We start from the raw sequence: 18,091 nt of genomic DNA on the forward strand, positions 1-18,091 counted from the left end.
TCCACACTCAATTAACTTTGTTGTCAATCAAATGCAAATATTGCTGCGGTTTTCGCAGTCCCAACTGCAATTTGTTGCTGCTGCTGTTGTGGCTCATTAGAATTGCTCAATTATTCCATCAATATGCATTGTTGTTAATCGAATTTGTGCAGTTCCCCAGAACTTCATTTCGTCGTGGCGTTAAAAATTCATGAATATTTAAGTGGCCACCGTTGGGCATGTAAATTTTTTTACACATTGCAGTAGAAAGTCGAAAGTAGAGAGAGAAAGAGGAAAATGCCTTTACAGTAGATCGATTTGTAAATTTGCCTGGGAAAGTTTAGCAAAGCGTGACGCATCTCAAGGTATTAAAAGTTGACTGTATTAACGATTAATCCGTTGCTGATTTGTAGAAACAAATTCACAAGTTATTGTCGAACAAACTTTGAACAATCAATAAATAGAATCAAACTCTACGATATTCCCCATTGCCCCGTTTCACACATTTCCCTTCGGAAGGATGATCAATCAAAAACTGAATTTTAATGTTATGCGGTGCATGAAACCCAAATAGGAACACACAACAGAAAACAGAAAAGGAAAACGAAATAACCATATCCTGTTGTATGGCGCAGACAAAACAAAGCAAAATGTCCACAAGAATTTCCAAAAAAAAAAAAGAAAAAAGGGTGCGCTGGCATTTTTCTAACCCTTTGCAGAAGGCAAAATATTTGGAAAATTAAAAAAAGCGAGAAAGGAAAAAAGAAAATGCAAAAAAAGAAGAGAATTTGACGGAGTGGCAAACCAGCAACCGGTAACCAGAAGCAGCCACTGCCAAAATAGTAAAAATTGTTGAAAATCCTATTAAGCGTTTCCTGGGCGTCTGTTGCTGAAGGTATCGAAATTTCACTCCGGCTACGATTTTTTTTTGGTGTATCACACCGTTAGAAAGGGAGCACGCGATAGCTACATGCTTTTGACACTTTGAAAGCTGGAAAGGTTTAGAGTGGAGAGAAGAGTTGCCTTTTTACACTGGCTTAAATGTCTAATTTAAATGCATGCGCTTTTAACAGTTGTAGACAGAGATTGATGATGTTTCGCTTTGATTTCAAATTGCCAAGGACTAGAAGAGCCACAGCACTTTCAAATAATTGCAAACAAATAGCAGAGACTGTGAAACGAAAAAGCTGAGACTCATTAACTGAAATCATATCTAAAGTGAATCAAAGGAAATTCTCTGGTTAGGCAGGTGCAGATTTTCCCTTCGATTGGGGTTGCGGAACAACTCCTTCACATGTGGAGATACACACATGTCATCTCTACTCTATTTTCCTGTCTACTGGCAAAATTTATGAGCTCTAACAAATCAAGTTAGCCATGCTCACTTAACAAAACAATGCTCAAACTTTTTGTTTATTGTGCTTAGGTGTACAAAATTTAAAGCATTTATCGTAAATTTTGATCGCTGCCGCTATAAAAACTGATAACATATGACTGCGAATGTGGGGAGCCCTTGGGCCCTTGGTCAGTCAGTAGTCGGTTGGACAACCCTTAACCACACATACGAGTACACATACAATACTCACTCAGAGACATCCTGTTTGTTACAATGATTAGGAAGTGGAAAACAATAAAAGGCTACCCACATTTGAAAGGCGATAGCAAACGCAGAACGGATGTCATTAGGCCTATTTAAAGTAGTTTTTGTGCCTCGGGCAAATTGTGTAAAAGCATCGCAATGAAAATGAATGAATGTCCTTTTTGCTCTCTCTCTCTCTCTGTCTCTTGCAGCGAAAATCATAAACACTATTCTATCCCCTCTACACTCTCCTCTCCTCTTCAGAAGCTAATTTATCAACGCCGACTGACAATTCAACCGCAATTCGTTGCGCCTTTAAGCCAGGGGTCAGATTTTTTCAATAATAGTTGAGTTTGCAAGCGCCTAAATAAATATGTCAAAATCAATTTTCGAACGCCGACGCAGCCGATAGATAATAAAAGGTGATCCCGACTCAATATCACTATCAATTAGTGCCACACAATTGAGTTTTTCACAATGCCACTTTCAACTCTTGTTGCGATACGTAGCAGGCATTGGTTACGCTTCAACACTCGCTGCATGCCACAAATTGTCTGCAACACAGTTTGTAGAAGGGTTAACAATGCATTGATATCAGCTTTGTAATATTATAAAGCATTTTTTTAAAATTATAAATTATTTATTATTCGTAATATAATTGTGAAAAAGCGAATTAAAATATAATTGGAAAAAGATTCAAAATTAATTTTGTTCCTTATTCAAATGTTTTAGATTATATTGGAAATATTTTGATTCAAAATTTACGACTATAGCAATGTTTTACTTTCACAATTTTTGTTTATTAAAATAACATATCTTTGTTTTCCTTTCCCACAACTAAGCCCTGAATTCCCTCAAGCAAGCAACTCTTAAGATTTCCTAGAACTCCTTGCAGCTGCTTTGGCAGAAGTTCACACAACAATTTGTATTTTATAGCTTGTGCGTTTTATTAATTGCTGCAAATTTACTGCAAATTTAACGCGATCCCTTTCAGATCAATCAAAACGCATTCGCACACGTCAAACACAGAAATCCCCCAAAATAAATCAAAACAAAAAATTCTATAAGAAAACATATAAAAAGCGCACAGTCATAAATATTTTGAAAGATTGCGAAACCATAAAAATGCAGTGTGAAATTCATAAAAAAAAATCAAAGAAAATAAAATAAGAAATGCAGCGCGAATTTCACACAGTAAAAAAATGTTGAAAACCACCCAAAATGCAATGCTTGAGTTGCGTTAGGGTTTGAGTATGAATTTTTTTTGCGTTTGTTTTGAAGTGGGTAAAAGCCAATAAATGCCCATCAATGAACCGTCTTTTGAATGCAGTTTTGAAAACAGTTTAAATTTGATTTGGGTGCGGAGTTTTGGGTTTCATATCGAAAGAGGGGTTGCAACCAAACCCTTCTCTCTTCACCCCTTTCAAGCGAACCGAAACTGGCCGCCGATGCGTCGCGTCCAAGCGCTAAATAAATCATTTCTCTTCGATTAATTCGCTTGCTGACATGTGGAGAATGCACACACATACACACACACACACATGTGAGTGTTGTGAGTGTCGGCAAATGGGAAAGGGTTATGGATATTTTGGGCTTAAAGGGTGACGGCTAAACGGCCGCTACTCCTGTCAAATTTTGGCTTTTGCTCCGCTTTGTAGTGGCATGGAAAATTGTTTTTTATATATTATGTACAACACGGTCATAAGTTATAAATTAGTCGACTTTTCAAGTGCTTTAAACTCGCCAAAGGGGTAGTGTATTAAGAGAGAAACCCCTCACACTCTCTCTACTCCTTGGCACCATTGACATTTCCACATCATTGATTTACTTGGGTTCCTTTTTTTTTATTACTTACAAGTTTTTTTTTTTTTGATTTTTAAATTGTTGCCTCTCGCTTTGTGCGTAACAATTGGCACTTGAGTTGTGCGCATTTTTAAGTGCATTGATTAATTTTTATTTTGATCGTTTTGAAATCAATATTGTTTGCAAATTTCTGTAAATATTCGGCGACTCCCTTCTGGGCTGCCTGCCAAGCAGTTGGTCTGTGTAATTTGCCACTTTAAAGGGGTATCGCTGCAATTTATGAAGTGGAAATCTGTTAAAAGGATTACAACTTTAAGTAGCGTGAGAAAGCCAATGATGAGCTGGTCTTAGGATGTTGATCTTACGTTGGGTAAAGAAACAACCAGAGGATAGGTAAAAGTAAATTAAATTGTTTAAAACCCCCCTAAATTGAAAATATACAACGTTAAAGTTGGTTACTCGATCTGTACTAAATATTTCATTAATTATTTGGATTACTCAAATTTCTTATCATTTTTACATTAATAATATCTATTTTCAAAAAGTTACAAAAATAGTTTTGATTTAGTTTCAATTTTAAAAGAGCAGGCAAAAAGCACCTTTTATATATTATATAATATGTATCTCAGCGATTAATATTATTATATTTACTTTCAATTTCATTGATTTATCCAAAATAAACATAGAGAACAAATTGATGTATTTCTGAAACTAATTTGCATATAATGCAGGAAAAATTGCTTCGACTGCGAGATTTTTTTTAGAACAGAAGGAAAAGCAATATCATGTGAAAGATGATATAAATAAAATAAATATGTTAGAAATATGAAATAACTTAATCAAATGAGCACACGCCCTGCCACCCAAGAGAAGGATACTTTCATTGTTGAGTTATCAATTACGTCACGAGCATGGCTCACTTTTAACCCTAGAGATAATTTAATCAGCGCTACTTCAAGTATGCGATGTTAGGTAGAGTGTATTGTAGGTCTGTCCAGGCTATAAGAAAGGGAGCAAAGGATCAGCAGGCAGTCAGCTCATGTGTGAGATTTACGCGTTCTCTCGCCTTTCACTCGGCAAAGGCAACAAACAGAAATCAAAGCGTAACAAATTGCGGGCACACAGCATAGAACACAGAAGGGAAGGGGCAGGGGCAGAGACAGTGGCAACACAGGGGAGAGGGGCGCAGAGACAACTTTCACTGCACGGATTAGCAGGCACGTGACTTTTTTCCAATGCGAAACATGGTCGAAAGGAGCCTTTTGTTTGCCGCGTATTGAAAGCCGATTATGTGGACGAGAGTATTTACACTTCATTATGATGATGTTGATGATGTTGGAGAGAGGACAATGGTCATTCAGACTGGTCAGCTGCTGGTCGAGCTATTTAATTATGTCACTCTTGGCAGATTTATTAATTTTTTCTTCTATCTTAGCGTGCAAATCGATTTGTCGTCATCTCGATAGCATCGATAACTATTAATGCGAATTTGTGACATTTCGAAGGGTGTGGACAATTTGCATGCTACTGACACGCGTCATCTTCCGACGACAGTTATGCAAAATCACCAAAAAAAAAAGTCAGCCTGACAATGGATGTGCTTGGACATAGGTCAATGAGTGCCACTTAATCAATGTCAGCAGTTGGCCTGGGAAGATATTGCTACCGCTATCAGATAAAGGCAAAAGAAAACAGTGCTTAACATATATTTATGAGATAACTCAACTGCGCTTTAGCTGTAAAGTAGACTATATCATATTTGAATATTTGATTGGCCATAACTCTTGTTGAGTGCTGCCCAAAATGCCAGAACTGCCGACGCACCGTTGGTGTCTAATGATTGGCCAACTACCAAAAATAGGTGGCATTGATATAATGCCACAGCCACAGCGCAGTTCAACTGGGCTCAACTCAACTCTTTGTCAGGCATTTTCAATTTCGTTAATGACCCAAAAGTGCCGTAAAGCAATTTATACATGGTCAGTCAGAGAGTAGTAGTAGGCTAGCAACTCGGGCGGGGCTGAGCTCAGCTGACAGAAGACAAATAATAGCGCAGCAGGACATTGACAACAACACCCGAGAAACGAGCTGCATGGAAAAATTGGAAAATGGGAAAAACGACTGCGAGTCAGTCTATGGCAACTGGGCAACTGGTCAGTAATTGACTGCCGTTGCAGTTGATGGTCGTGGTCGTTTGGTTTGCTGGTCAAACGCCGATAATGAAGCGCAATTGTTGAACGTGGCAACAAATTCGAATGGGATGGAGGAGAGACAGCAACAAAGTGCAACTGCTGCAACAAGCAACAAACCACTTGCAACGCTCTGCGGTAATTAATCATATTCCTGCCGTCTCCGTTTCGAGAATGACTTCTTTTATGGGCACTCATAAACCATGAACGATAATACTCTAAACGCAAACGCTCGATACCTCTGGGTTATTTTCAACTAATTTAAGGTGTTGCCCCATTGCAAGAGGTAAATAAATCATTAATTTTCCATTTTTTTGGAGACTGTTTTTTTCATTCCATTTGAAATAATGCCCGAAATGTATGCATATAGTTCGAATTCTTTCGTTGGGGACCCCCTGTGGTTTTGTGGGTGTTGACACATGTTTAAGCGCAGAGGAATCGAGACTCTAAGCGAGCCACTGCAATGAATCATAAGATTAATGAATCAACCAAAAGGTTTTGAGCACTAAATGTCAATCCGGCAGTCTGAAGAAGCCTTCGACGTTGGCCACTTCAAACAATTAACTCAACCTCCAACTACAACTCCAGCCTATCTTAGCTCGCTCATCAGTTAAGTTTAGCTTTGTCCGCCTTTGATATTTGATTTGCCTTTTCCGACATGCAAGTATCCATATCCACTCTCTTCCCCCTCTTCACACTGTAACAACTCTGTTTGTGGTCATATTGCGTTTCACTTTTGCTCCACTTTCAGTTTTTCGCCTCGATTTGCATTGTTGCATGGCCAGAGGGGGGAGAACGACTACGTTTCTGTTGGGGGCGTTGTTTGCTAAAGTCCGTCCCGTAACTGGGTCACTGCTGTTGCCTCAAGCTCGAGGGCGACGTACATAGGTTACTGTACTTTCCGCTCAACGGAAAAATAAAGTAAGAAAGCTACAGACGAAGGTGCTCGACTGTGAGATACCAGCCTTACACTTTCAATTAAAGCAAAATAGTGCGGTGATCGGTATTTATTGATTAAATGTACTTAATAAATGTTTCAGAAAAATATTTAACTATACCAAGTAATATATTTGGTATATAGTTAAATGAAAATGATGATCATAGCTTTTTCACTTGTTTAAGTAATATAGAGTATGATACAGGTTCGATCGAAGGCTTTCAAAAATCTCTAGGGGAAAGCTTCACAAGAAAGCTTAGATATCATATACATACAAACATAAGAAACTTATTATAGAGAGAGTATACATGACTATATCTACATATATACTAACTAATACATTAAAAATATGACATAGATTACGAAAGAATCGAGATTCTCAGCCAAAGCAATTGAATAAATGTTGCTAACAGCAGGATTTTCCATATAAATTTTTCTTTCCGAAAAACTATTAAGACCCTTTTTTACTTTTTTTTAAGTAAAGGGTAAAGGGTCAATACGAAAAATTCTTATTAATTATTATTATGTAGTTATTACTTATTAAACGCAAAAGTGCTCAACATGTGGTCAGATAAAACTTTAAGAAGTTATTTAAAAACACTTTCAGAGAATTATTAATTCTTAAAGGCATTTGACCTAAGTGCTAAACATGTGGTCAGACGCAAATTTAAAAAGTTATTTAAAAACACTTTCAGTGAGTAATTAATAAACGCAACTGTGACTCATCAGCCTTGACAAATGATAACAATTGAAGGACGTTTTTAAAAATAATTTTATATGATTAAAATTGGTTTCTGTGGTCGGGTCTTAAAAAGTACTAATAGTAAACTAACAAATAGTAAAAAGTACTAATGTTATCCCATAAAAAGTCTTCGGTATATTTCAGCATTAGCGTAATTTAACATACTTTCAGAACAAGATCATTGACATTGTATATTATACATTTCGGCATTATGTGTCTTTCATTATATATTCTTATTTTAGCAGGTGACGTAACAAGAAAAGGAAACTCAGTTAACTTACTTGATTACTAGTTCCAGCACAATTTAATTGAATAATTGGTCATTAGTGATCGCTCTTAATGATCTTTAAACACGTGTTGTACTAAATTAACTTCAAATATTTTATCATAAACTGTTTTCCTCACACATGCCGAGCATTATTGCAGGCGCTAAAAATTCAATCCAGCACACTGACAGGGCAGGACAAAACAGGAGCCAGGACACGCGACAAAACGCGGCTGAGCATACAACAACATTTGCATACCCTACAATTTACGAGTCGCTTATCATTGCCAAAAATCAAGCCACACGCAAAAAAACAAAAACCGAAAACTTAACCCTAACTGGCAATGGGTGCAAAAGGGGATAGAGGAGAAGAGAGGACAGAGGACAGCAGACGCCGGGTCAAGCGAGGACCCTAATTCCCTGGCTCGCTTATTGTCCTGTCACGACAATTAAATTTGTTCATTGCGCTTTTGCGCGATTTAAATTAAGATAATGTGGCAAATTAGCGGCCCGAAATGTTTGCATAATTATAAATAAGTATAGAAAAGAGGAAAAACTCTTTATCGGGAAACATGGATCATTTGTCACAGATGTTACTTTTTCGGGATCAAACGTTCTCTAGGGGGTGCATAACCCTGATGACTTGAGCATTTGCCAGTTCGTTGTCTGTTCTGTCTTTTTTTTTGCGGTGGCTTTTAAGCAGCGTAACCTTTTAATTTAACCCTTGCCGCACAACTTGTGGCATGACACCACAGAAAATATGCCTGTAACAGCATTTGCGTTTCCATTCAAAGGTGACATATTGGTCTTAACGATAAGGATCGCTAAATGTTTGCATGTGGGTGCTGGGGTTGTCAAAAGGGTTAACAGACCACTTCGAAAAAAAATGGGGAACTCTCAGCAGGCCGAGCTGAAACCATTTCAATATTTTCTAAAAAATTTCGAATGGTTTCATTTTGTTTGGCATGGCTTAAGGCGTGAATTGATTTCCAACTCTTCTTGGCAGCGATGAAGGCGGACAATGTGCAGAACATGGAGAACAATAATGCTGAGATGGAATACATAACTCTGCCCAACACTGGCATACAATTTACCCATGGACAGGAGTAGGTTCTGCAATTTATACTTTAACGATCTTTTACATCTTTTACTTTTTCCAGGCAGGCAGAAACCAATGCATGTGAGTAAGATTGTTGTTGACAAATAAAGTACTCTTCAACTTTTTCTCACAGATCAAAGCCAAGGCAATGAGTTTAGCCAGAATCAAGCCTACAGCGGAGTGGGCAACTTTGGGTACAGCGGCTATTCAGCAGCAGCCCCAAATTGCTCTTACTGCTGTGGCTATGATTCAAGTGGCAGCAACACTGTGCAAAACAACCAAAGCTATGGATATGCAACACAAGCTAATCCCAATCAGGTTGAGTATCAATACGAATATGCCAATCAGCCCAATATGGCGCAATACTACAATGTAAATCGTGTTGCGGGTGGCGGAGAAAGCTATGCAACAACAGCAGCTCCTTCAGCTGATAACTATGCTTCAACAGCAAACTATTCTTCAACTGCAAACTATGCTTCAGCTGGAAACTATTCTTCAGCTGGAAACTATCCATCGACTGTGAATTATTCTGCAGCTATGAATTATCTTCCAACTGCGAACAATTCATCAGCTCTAAACTATCAAGCTACTAACAACATGGAAAGCTACGCTTACAACATGAAGCATGGTGCACAATCAAATTACTTCTCAATGCCATCGCTTGGCAATATGGGAATGACGCGTAATCAAATGAATCCCGAGTATTGGTATAGTCCGCAAAAAACAGACGAGGGCACAAAACCACAGTCTGTTTACAGCTCCGACTTTCAACCCAATTATGGTGCTGGGAATAATTTTAATCATTTCCCCAACAACAGTTTCATGGATAAAAAGTTATTTATGGAACTATTGCAAGCGAATCCTGAGAAATCAGTGCTTCAGGGCAACAGCTATCAATACGGCGATGCAACTTGCGACGTAGCTGACGATCAAGTTAATGGCAACTATGCAACAGGAAATGTCGGTGGAATGCAAACGCAAAGTTATCCGATATCTAATTACGCGCAAATGTGCAGCTCTTAATTGGAAACAAAAGTATTTACAAAATTATATAGATAATAACTTGCAAATTAATAAAAAAAATCTTTGTAATTCGTTAACTTTGAACAATTATTTATTCTGCAAATATTTAAGCAAAAGGTATGGGTATAAAAATATAATATTATATTTTTATGAATATTACAAATTTCTTAGTAAAGCAAAAAAACACAGCTGTTTTAATACGTCATATTTAAAAAAAAAAAAAGCAAATATTAATAGCATGGAAGCTTTATAAAGCTCGTTTAAGTTCAAAACAGAAACGTACTATGAGTCAGAACAATTTATTATATTATGTAAGATATATTCTGAAATGTCGATATCTAATTGGGCACAAATTAAATAGACAACAACTCGCAAAATTAATAAATAAAATCTTTGTAATTCTTCAACTTTGAACAATTATTTATTCTGCAAATATTTAAGCAAAAGGTATGGGTATAAAAATGTAATATTTGTAAAGGTATTGCAAGTTTTTAAAAAAAATATAAGAAATACAGATTTTGTATAAGCAACGTATGCATTACGTAATAATTAAAGTAAAATAATATGAATCGAGGCTTTATAATGCTTCAAATAGTTTGCATTTAAATCAAATAGTTTGCTATTAAAAAAGTCAGGAAAATGTATTATATTATGTAATATATTATATATTTTGAAGTTTATTATACTTTGTGAAAGTCTATTAACTTTCTACAACTTTTCAAAGTTTTTGTATATTTAACCCAATATTTGAAGAAAAAATTGTTTTATCTTAATTTTTGTATAAAATTTTATTTATTTTCGTTTGTCTTATAAAAAAGTTTAAATTGCTTACAAATGTGTTTAAGGTTTTTGACACTTATTTATTCAGTATTTTTTCCATCGGTTTACGAATAATGTCAAAATGTGAAACATAAATAATATAGTAGATTAATTTTGCTAAAATCAATAATAATCATAAAATATGCATAGATATTTGTTTTTGTTTATCAAAAATTGCTTAAAAATTGTTTTGCTTTTCGGACATTTATGTTTGTTGTTTATTTTGTATTTGGGTTGTCTTTCATTTTGGTTCGGCGGTTTCTTTCTTTTTATATATTTTTTTTTGTATTTTGTTGCAGTTTTATTGACATTTATTTTGTAGTTGTGTGTATATATAAAAATCGTCTGCTTAATACTATTTTGTACAATGTAGTTGTTGTCTTTGTTGTATTTTTCATTTGTTACATTTGTTGCATCTTTCCAGTTTTAACCAAGTTTTCAGTTTGAATAAGTTTGAATTGCATTTTTTATATACGCTAATTGAAATGCTAAAATTTGACATATATATATTGTATATTGAATATAGTTAGTAATTCTTATGTGGCAGTTATATAAATGTATGATAGTGTGATTTTGACTGTTTGAATGTATTTTTTTTGTTTAATGTAGACACTGATGCTAGATTAGGTGTACGATATAGTATTGAAATAAGTCTTGAAGCGACGCCTCGAATTTGAACCAACTTTACAACCCGAAACCTTTTACACATCTCAAAACTTAGGCCTTACAAAATGTACTCATCGCTCTTTATCTTTCTCTCTCTCGTTTTTAAAAAATACTAGAAAAATTTGACACCAAAACAGTACGAACAATCATCATATATCACTTTCAGCAAATCGTTGACAAATTTTGAATTTTCTCAAAAATCAATTATAAAATACATTTCGTTAGCACTTTTCCATCTTCCATCTTCTCCCCCAAAAATCACAATGCGCTTTGATTGAGCCTCCACCAAAAAAATAAACTGTACAATCGTCAGTGTTGAGTGTTTTGTAGTATATAGTAGTGTTTCATCTTCTTGTCAAATCTATTGCTGTTTGGAGCTCGCATCAGTCACATCTCCATCAGCAGCATTGACTTCCGTTTCCGCTTCTGCTTCCTGATTGCTGGCACCGCTGCTGATCTCAAAGGATATCTGGATAACAGTTGGACGACGCTGTGCAGGATTGTAGCTGTAGAGTCGCAAGGCATAGCAAAAGATTTGGGCCAACAGCTCCCAACAGCCGAACTCCGACATCGTCATGGCGCCTTGTTCGCGACCTAAAGGCACCGAAATGTTGGCGCGAAATTGAGAATTGCCGCCACGTTGCTGTTGCTGCTGTTGTTGTTGTGGTCGCTGCTGTTGCTGTTGATTGTGTGGAGAATTGTTCGCTGAAGAACTTGTTGTATTTGCAGCAGCTTGTTGACGACTTCTGGCCAGCAATTGAGCCTGATCGGGTATAAAGTATGCGATTGCCATTGTCTTTGATTTTGCAAATTTTCAAAATGTTCGCTTTATTTTGCAAAATGATTTCACTTTATGCACTTGATACTTTTTTTCACTTTGTAATTAATTTAATTTTTTATTTAAATTCAGAAAATTATTTGAATAAATAATTTCGTAAATGTTTCTTTGGTTTGGCGCCAAAAACGTAACTTTGCACACTCGTCAAAACAATCGAGAAATATTTTGCTGTGCGAGCTGGGTTATGTTGCCGTTGCTAAGGTTCTGCTTGTACTGAATCGAAATATTCTTGCCGCAGTCACTTTTACTGAATTTCGCTCGGCAGCGGCAGCGCGTTTGACATTCGTGTGCTTCCTGGGAGGCAACTCGATTCTCGCTCGGCCGAACGTCAGTCCACCCCATCTGGGTGAAGACTGAGATGTTGTCTGTGGTGGTGGTGATGGTGGTGTTTGTCGTGTGTGTGCTTTGTTTATGCCAACAACCAACCAATTGAACCACCAACCACAGCCTGACTCACACCATTCAAGCACAATTCCCTCCCCTCTCCCATTCGCCTTGCGAGAGCCAAAGCCGAGACTGAGAGAGCAACGACAGCTAGAGAGCAAACTGTGCTTACGTTGCGCTTACGTTATAGAGGGACAATAACGTAAGTCCTTTGGGGTGGTTAACGCAGTTTTCGAACTGAAACTGTGCGGTATGGTTTTTGTTTGAGCTAATGCTCAAATGAGGGGAATTCGTTGGAACTTCGAATGCTTTGTGCTTGAGAATCAACAATTGTTTTGTGTTGAATCATTGTTCCCCTGAAAAGATGCGAGAAAACGTATAAATCGTAGAAAGTGTTGAATGTTGAAAGAGGCCTAGCACTGAGTAAAGTGAAATCTACTGGCAGTTATATTGTTCATGTATTTTTCGGGATTTCCTGTTGGAGCTTTAATAGGGAACCCTAAAAATCACCTACTGGGAAGGCAAAAATTTCTTTGAGCTCAACTTTTTTTTTAAACATTTAATGAATTATCTTTAATATTCTTAATTTGAGTACTTCCTTAGTTTACTTTCAATTTTAATGCTTTATTACTGATTATCTGCCTATAAAATGGACAAAAATGCTTAATCATATTGGGCTTCCTCAGCTCTCTTCTTCAACTCTGTCTGTACTGTATTCCTTTACTTATATATCCTTCCAACCTTCAACATGATTTAGTAAAATCATTCTATCTTTGTTCTTATATATTTAAGGCTTGGGGAACTCCTTAGAACCTTAAACTTCCTTCAACTCTCTTCCTTCACTTCTATTTTCACCCAACCAACAACTGGATTTAGTAAAATCATTCTATCTTTTTCCTTCATTCCAAGGCTTAGGGAACACCTTAGAACCTTAAACCTCCTTCAACTTTCTTTCCGCTTTTTCACGCTTTCCAAAGCCACCTTCAACTCAAACATTGGTGCTACTCGCTCAAGGTCTTGGGAGCACCCTCGCAACCACCTTCAACTTGACGATCCTTGTAACGTTTTTTCAATACGCTGACTTCCAAGCCTTCAACTTGGTTGCCCACTCAACCCAACGGGAATCCCAAATTGACCTTCAAACTAAACAGTTCCTAGTTCTGGCTCCAGCAAACATTTGCCAAGCTGACGTTTGCTTTGGCCTTGAGCTTCTCTCCCTTGCTTTTAAACAACTGAGCATAATCCAAGTTAGCTCATCCATTATGATAAACCACTTCCTGCTAGTTTACACTCCACGCACACACACACATACACATGATGCACACCCATAGAAATGTAACAAGTTTTCAAAAGATTCCATTTTGTTGCCATGGGGTGCTCCTCGAATGTTTCAATGTTTCAATGTCACTGCCAAGGCCAAGTGGCTGACATTTCTGTGGTAAATGGCAAATTTGCCTGCTCCAAAGCTTTTTTGCTTCAACTGGCCTCAAGGTCACGCCGGCCGGCAACGTTTCGCTCGCTTCATTTCCTTCTTCTACTTCTTCTTCTTTTTTGTGCGTGCGTCCTTGACAATGAAAAGCGTTTAGGGAGCCGTTCCCTACTCGTTGCTTCGCAGTGTGGGCGGCCCTTTGACACAGTTGACAGCACGTGCTTTTTATGCGTGTATACTGAAGCTTTCTCAAGGTCCTTGGATATTGATTAAATGAGCTGGGAGTTGTGCGTGGTCAGAAGACATAAAGGTTATGATTGCAGCGGGAGGGAAAGTATTTTTATTGTCTTGAATTTAAGTTAGAATTTAGCAGTTTAACTTAAATGTAATTGAGTTAGTATAATTGGGATATATTAAAGCTGAATAAAAGTTGGTATTGATTTGAGAATAAAAAGGCTTAAATTTATTTAACTAAGTATAACCTAGATTTGTTTTTAATGAATAGCAAAATAGGGAAAATTTAAGGATAGGTTACTGAATCAAACGAATGATAACTTAAGACTTGAAAGTTATCAAAAATTAATTAAGTGATAAGGTGGCTTTAAAATTTTCCCAACTTGAAACTCTTTACACAATTTTTTCAAAATACGAATTTCAATAAAATCATAAAACTACTTCTCTGTCTGATTCATACCAATAGTTGAGTAGTACTAAAGTTGTCTCTAAGAAGCTTTCACCTTAAAGTAAAGTTATACAGAGACTGAACTCCAAATTTCGAATCGACTTTAATTCTCCCACTTTAGTGAAGATAAAACATGAAAAGCGCAACTCAATTTGCATGTGTTGCCTCCCATCGCACTCAGAATTTCATCTCAACGACAGCTGAGTCTCAACTTGCGGCTGAATGTGGCATGTGGAACTTGCAACGCTTATCAGCAACAAGCAGCCGCCGTAGCTGCCAAACGGGCAACAGCTGTCAAACTGCACTTGAAGCTCATTAAAAATTTGCATCAGCCAGTATTCAGCAGGCAGCAGGCAAGTAGTCGTTGCTTGTTTGGTATGAAGGGAAATGCATTAAAAACGCACTGCGAATGAAACGCTATGAAAAGTGCACTTTACACATTTGTGCGTAATGATTTTCCATTAACGTAAATTTGAATTAACAGGCAAACGAGTATAAACGTATAATTACAAGTATGCCAATGTTAAAACAACACGCGCCACCCACACCAAAGGATATCCTTCCCTAAAACCTACTTTCACCTCTCTCTGCTGCTGGCATTTGATAAATGCCAATGGCATTAACTGAGCGAGTTCTCAATCCTTTTTTGACTGCCTATCAGATGAGCGGCTGATGTGGCAATGACATCAACTCCAAATGCAGCCAGCTGCTGCCTCAGCTCCTTCTCCTACACCTCATTCAGTTGCAACTCCTTTGGACGACAACATCCTGGCTGCTGTTTATGGTAATTATTTATTTTCGTCAGCCGGTGTTGTCGCATTTGTGTAGACTTTTCATCATTGCCATAATCATTAAATTTTATGATAATGTCACAGTTTTGTGTGCTGTTTGCTGTTGCCTTTGTTATTGCTGTCTGTTTTGCATTGCATTTGGCGCATTTAATGTGCCTCCTCTTTCCATGCAATGTTTGGTTGGTGAGAAGAATTCAGGCAAAGTTGAAAGAGAATCATTGTTGTGCTCAACTCGAAGTAAACTTCAATTAATTATTACGTGTTTTCTAAACTGCAAAGACTTCTAACCCAAACTTGTAATTTTTATCGAGTTTTAACTATTTTTTGTTTGTTCAAAACTAAATATATTTTGGAAAGTAATTCCAAAACAACTTTTAAGTTTTTTCAGATAAAACTTTATTTTAATTTCTTTATTTCTTAATGCAGATATATCCTGTTCATATTCAGAAAGAACAAATATTCAATAAGTATATTACATTTGTAATTTACTGGACCCTATTAAAATTTTATCTTATAAAACACTTTAAAGTAATACCAATTTTGTATATACGATTATATTAGTGACTGATGTTAATGCCATTCAAACCAAATAGATTAAGCTATAACAGAATTTAATCAAATATTTTCCGGATAAGTTTGCATATCTCAGAAATACAACATAATAGTATCTAATATTTAGTTTTTATTCTTAGGTATCCACATTTTGATCATAATTACCTAATATCACAACTATTTATTCATTTACAACACAGTCACAATGAATTCGAAGTTATCAGCATTAAAATTATTTACTGTGAATTCGCAATCAATTAGAGCTTAAGTATATCATCTTGCTGGTTGCTAGGCAATGATGTATTCATATTGTAATGGAACAGATGTGTATCGCAATCATTTATTATTTGCCAGCACATTCAGCATGCTTTATAATTTTGCAGATATCAAGAAATTGTTGCGTGTATGTGTGGAGTGTGGTGCAACGTTGCCCTAAGTATCGAGTAATATGCTGAACTCTCCCTTACTCCCTTACTCTCTCCATATGCTAGCATCACTTCGAGACCTAAAGAGTCCCAATTGCAGTTGTGCTCTGTGTGTAACTACTTAAGCCTCATCATCCGCATTTTAATGCCCATCAGCCAATAGCCATCAGACCAACAACACAGCTCCCCAGTCATCATTATGCTCACACAAGGACCACAACATTCATACTCACACACACACAGACACACAGGCTGTTGTGCTGTGCAATTATTTCATGCATTGTTCAAGGATTGTTCGACTGCTTTTTGCAAAAAGAATTTTCTTTGTATAAAGTGGAAAGGCAAAAGTGTTGTCAGGGGATTTACGCGCTCACAATGAAGACGAGGCCAGAGCCAACTGAGGACCTGGTCCAAACGGAAATGGCAACAATGCGCCAGCATGGAAAACAATTGACCAGCAGCAAAGTGGGTAAAGGGGCAAAGGTGGGGGAGTGAGGGAGAACTCGAGGATTACGCATGAGTTTACAAGATGCGCACGGCACTTAATGATTTCCACTTATGGCAATGCAGACAACATGACCACGAGAACAGAACTCTTGACCATGCCCATTCTCTGGCCCAATCCCTGGGCAAGTTCCTCACTCATTCCCTTGTCCATTTCATAAACCATTCCCTCGTGCACTTTCAATACTCGTTGATGGTTAGCCATTTACCCGAGTGCCTACAGTAGCAGCCAATACCAAGTGTCCCTCATTGTGCAATCCTTTTGCTAATCTATATGTAAATTTCGCTCTCCCCTTTGAGTTGGGGAGGGGAGGAGCAGATAACAAGTGTAAAACGAACCTAAGCAGCAGATCGAAGCATCAGCTTGGCAACAGTCAACAAGAAGCCTTCGCAAACAGATGACGTCATGATGTTAAGTGTTTGACAAATGGCCAAGACAAAAAAAGCTGCCTGACAACATACTAAAAAGTTGACAAAGTGTTGGCAAAAGTGTCAGCAGCAGGGCAGGATATACACACACATCCTTGTTTTGCATATGTGTCGACTGCTGGCTAAGTGTGCGTAAAAGATAAATAATCATGTGAGCTGAGGCGTTGGTGCGAGCCAAAAATTAATTTCATACATTTTAAAATTTCAATTTATTTTGCTGCGCACGAATGCGCGATGTCTTCAAGCAGACACCATGCAAAACACCCACAACAAGGATGAATCCTCCCCAATCTCCACATTCATATCAACCTCAACCTCAAGGCAAGCTGTCTCTCTTAACTTGGCTTTTGTTTTCCTTTCGTTGGTCGCCGCGTGTGTCGTTTTTCTTCTGTCTCTGTCTGTGCTCGTCCTTTTTTCACACTTGTCACTTGCATTTTTGACATTTCTGTTAGTTAAAGGGCGAGCTGAAGTCTGAGAGCGACTGAAGAGTGAGGGGTCATGGATCTGGCTGGTAGCGCTGTCAGCCGTTAATTAATTATGTGTATGCAGTTGGACTGACAGTCTGGTTAAGTGCAAGGCAGCCACAGACTCTTCGCTCGACGTATGGATACGCATTTGACGTTCAACAAGAGTAATTAACAAAGGGTAAACTGATATTGCGAATCGCGCAGCGGACATTCGTTGCAATCAACGCAAAATTATTTTCATATTTTTCAGCTGGTAATGCGGAAAATCTGCTGAGCGAAGACACATTCTTGACATTTCCGAATTTCCTTAAATAATTCTGTTTAATTAACCGATAAGCGTTTGACAAGCATTTTTAACGAAAGGTCATTAATTTTAGGTTTAAGATATTAACATTACAGTAATTCATTTTTTCTATAGATAAGGCTTTTATTTCGATGCAATTATTAGGTTCAGCTCAGATATAACATTTCAGTTTTAAATACAAATCA

At 37.3% G+C, this 18,091-nt stretch overlaps 2 protein-coding genes across 2 annotated transcripts; one reads left to right on the forward strand and one right to left on the reverse strand.

Annotated features, from left to right (window-relative positions):
* The first annotated feature begins 8,389 nt into the window (after window positions 1-8,389).
* LOC117568473 (uncharacterized) lies at window positions 8,390-9,693 on the forward strand. Its single transcript, XM_034249158.2, has 3 exons — window positions 8,390-8,600; window positions 8,655-8,674; window positions 8,727-9,693. The coding sequence occupies exons 1-3, from the start codon at window positions 8,503-8,505 to the stop codon at window positions 9,614-9,616; spliced, it is 1,008 nt and encodes a 335-aa protein (XP_034105049.1). The 5' UTR covers window positions 8,390-8,502; the 3' UTR covers window positions 9,617-9,693.
* Window positions 9,694-10,447: 754 nt separating this feature from the next.
* LOC117569044 (cell death protein Grim) lies at window positions 10,448-12,159 on the reverse strand. Its single transcript, XM_034250042.2, has one exon. It carries the CDS (start codon window positions 11,892-11,894, stop codon window positions 11,463-11,465), a length of 432 nt encoding a protein of 143 aa, XP_034105933.1. The 5' UTR covers window positions 11,895-12,159; the 3' UTR covers window positions 10,448-11,462.
* Between the last annotated feature and the right edge of the window lie 5,932 nt (window positions 12,160-18,091).

The sequence above is a fragment of the Drosophila albomicans genome, chromosome 3, assembly GCF_009650485.2.
Source record: "Drosophila albomicans strain 15112-1751.03 chromosome 3, ASM965048v2, whole genome shotgun sequence".
Taxonomy (NCBI): Eukaryota; Metazoa; Arthropoda; class Insecta; order Diptera; family Drosophilidae; genus Drosophila; species Drosophila albomicans.

Excerpts from the sequence above, each read along its gene's own strand:
- LOC117568473 (XM_034249158.2), top strand. The coding sequence starts at position 8,503 with ATGAAGGCGGACAATGTGCAGAACATGGAGAACAATAATGCTGAGATG. Across the intron at positions 8,601-8,654 it reads CAATTTACCCATGGACAGGA|GCAGGCAGAAACCAATGCAT; the intron begins GTAGGTTCTGCA and ends TACTTTTTCCAG. Across the intron at positions 8,675-8,726 it reads GCAGGCAGAAACCAATGCAT|ATCAAAGCCAAGGCAATGAG; the intron begins GTGAGTAAGATT and ends TTTTTCTCACAG.
- LOC117569044 (XM_034250042.2), bottom strand. The coding sequence starts at position 11,894 with ATGGCAATCGCATACTTTATACCCGATCAGGCTCAATTGCTGGCCAGA.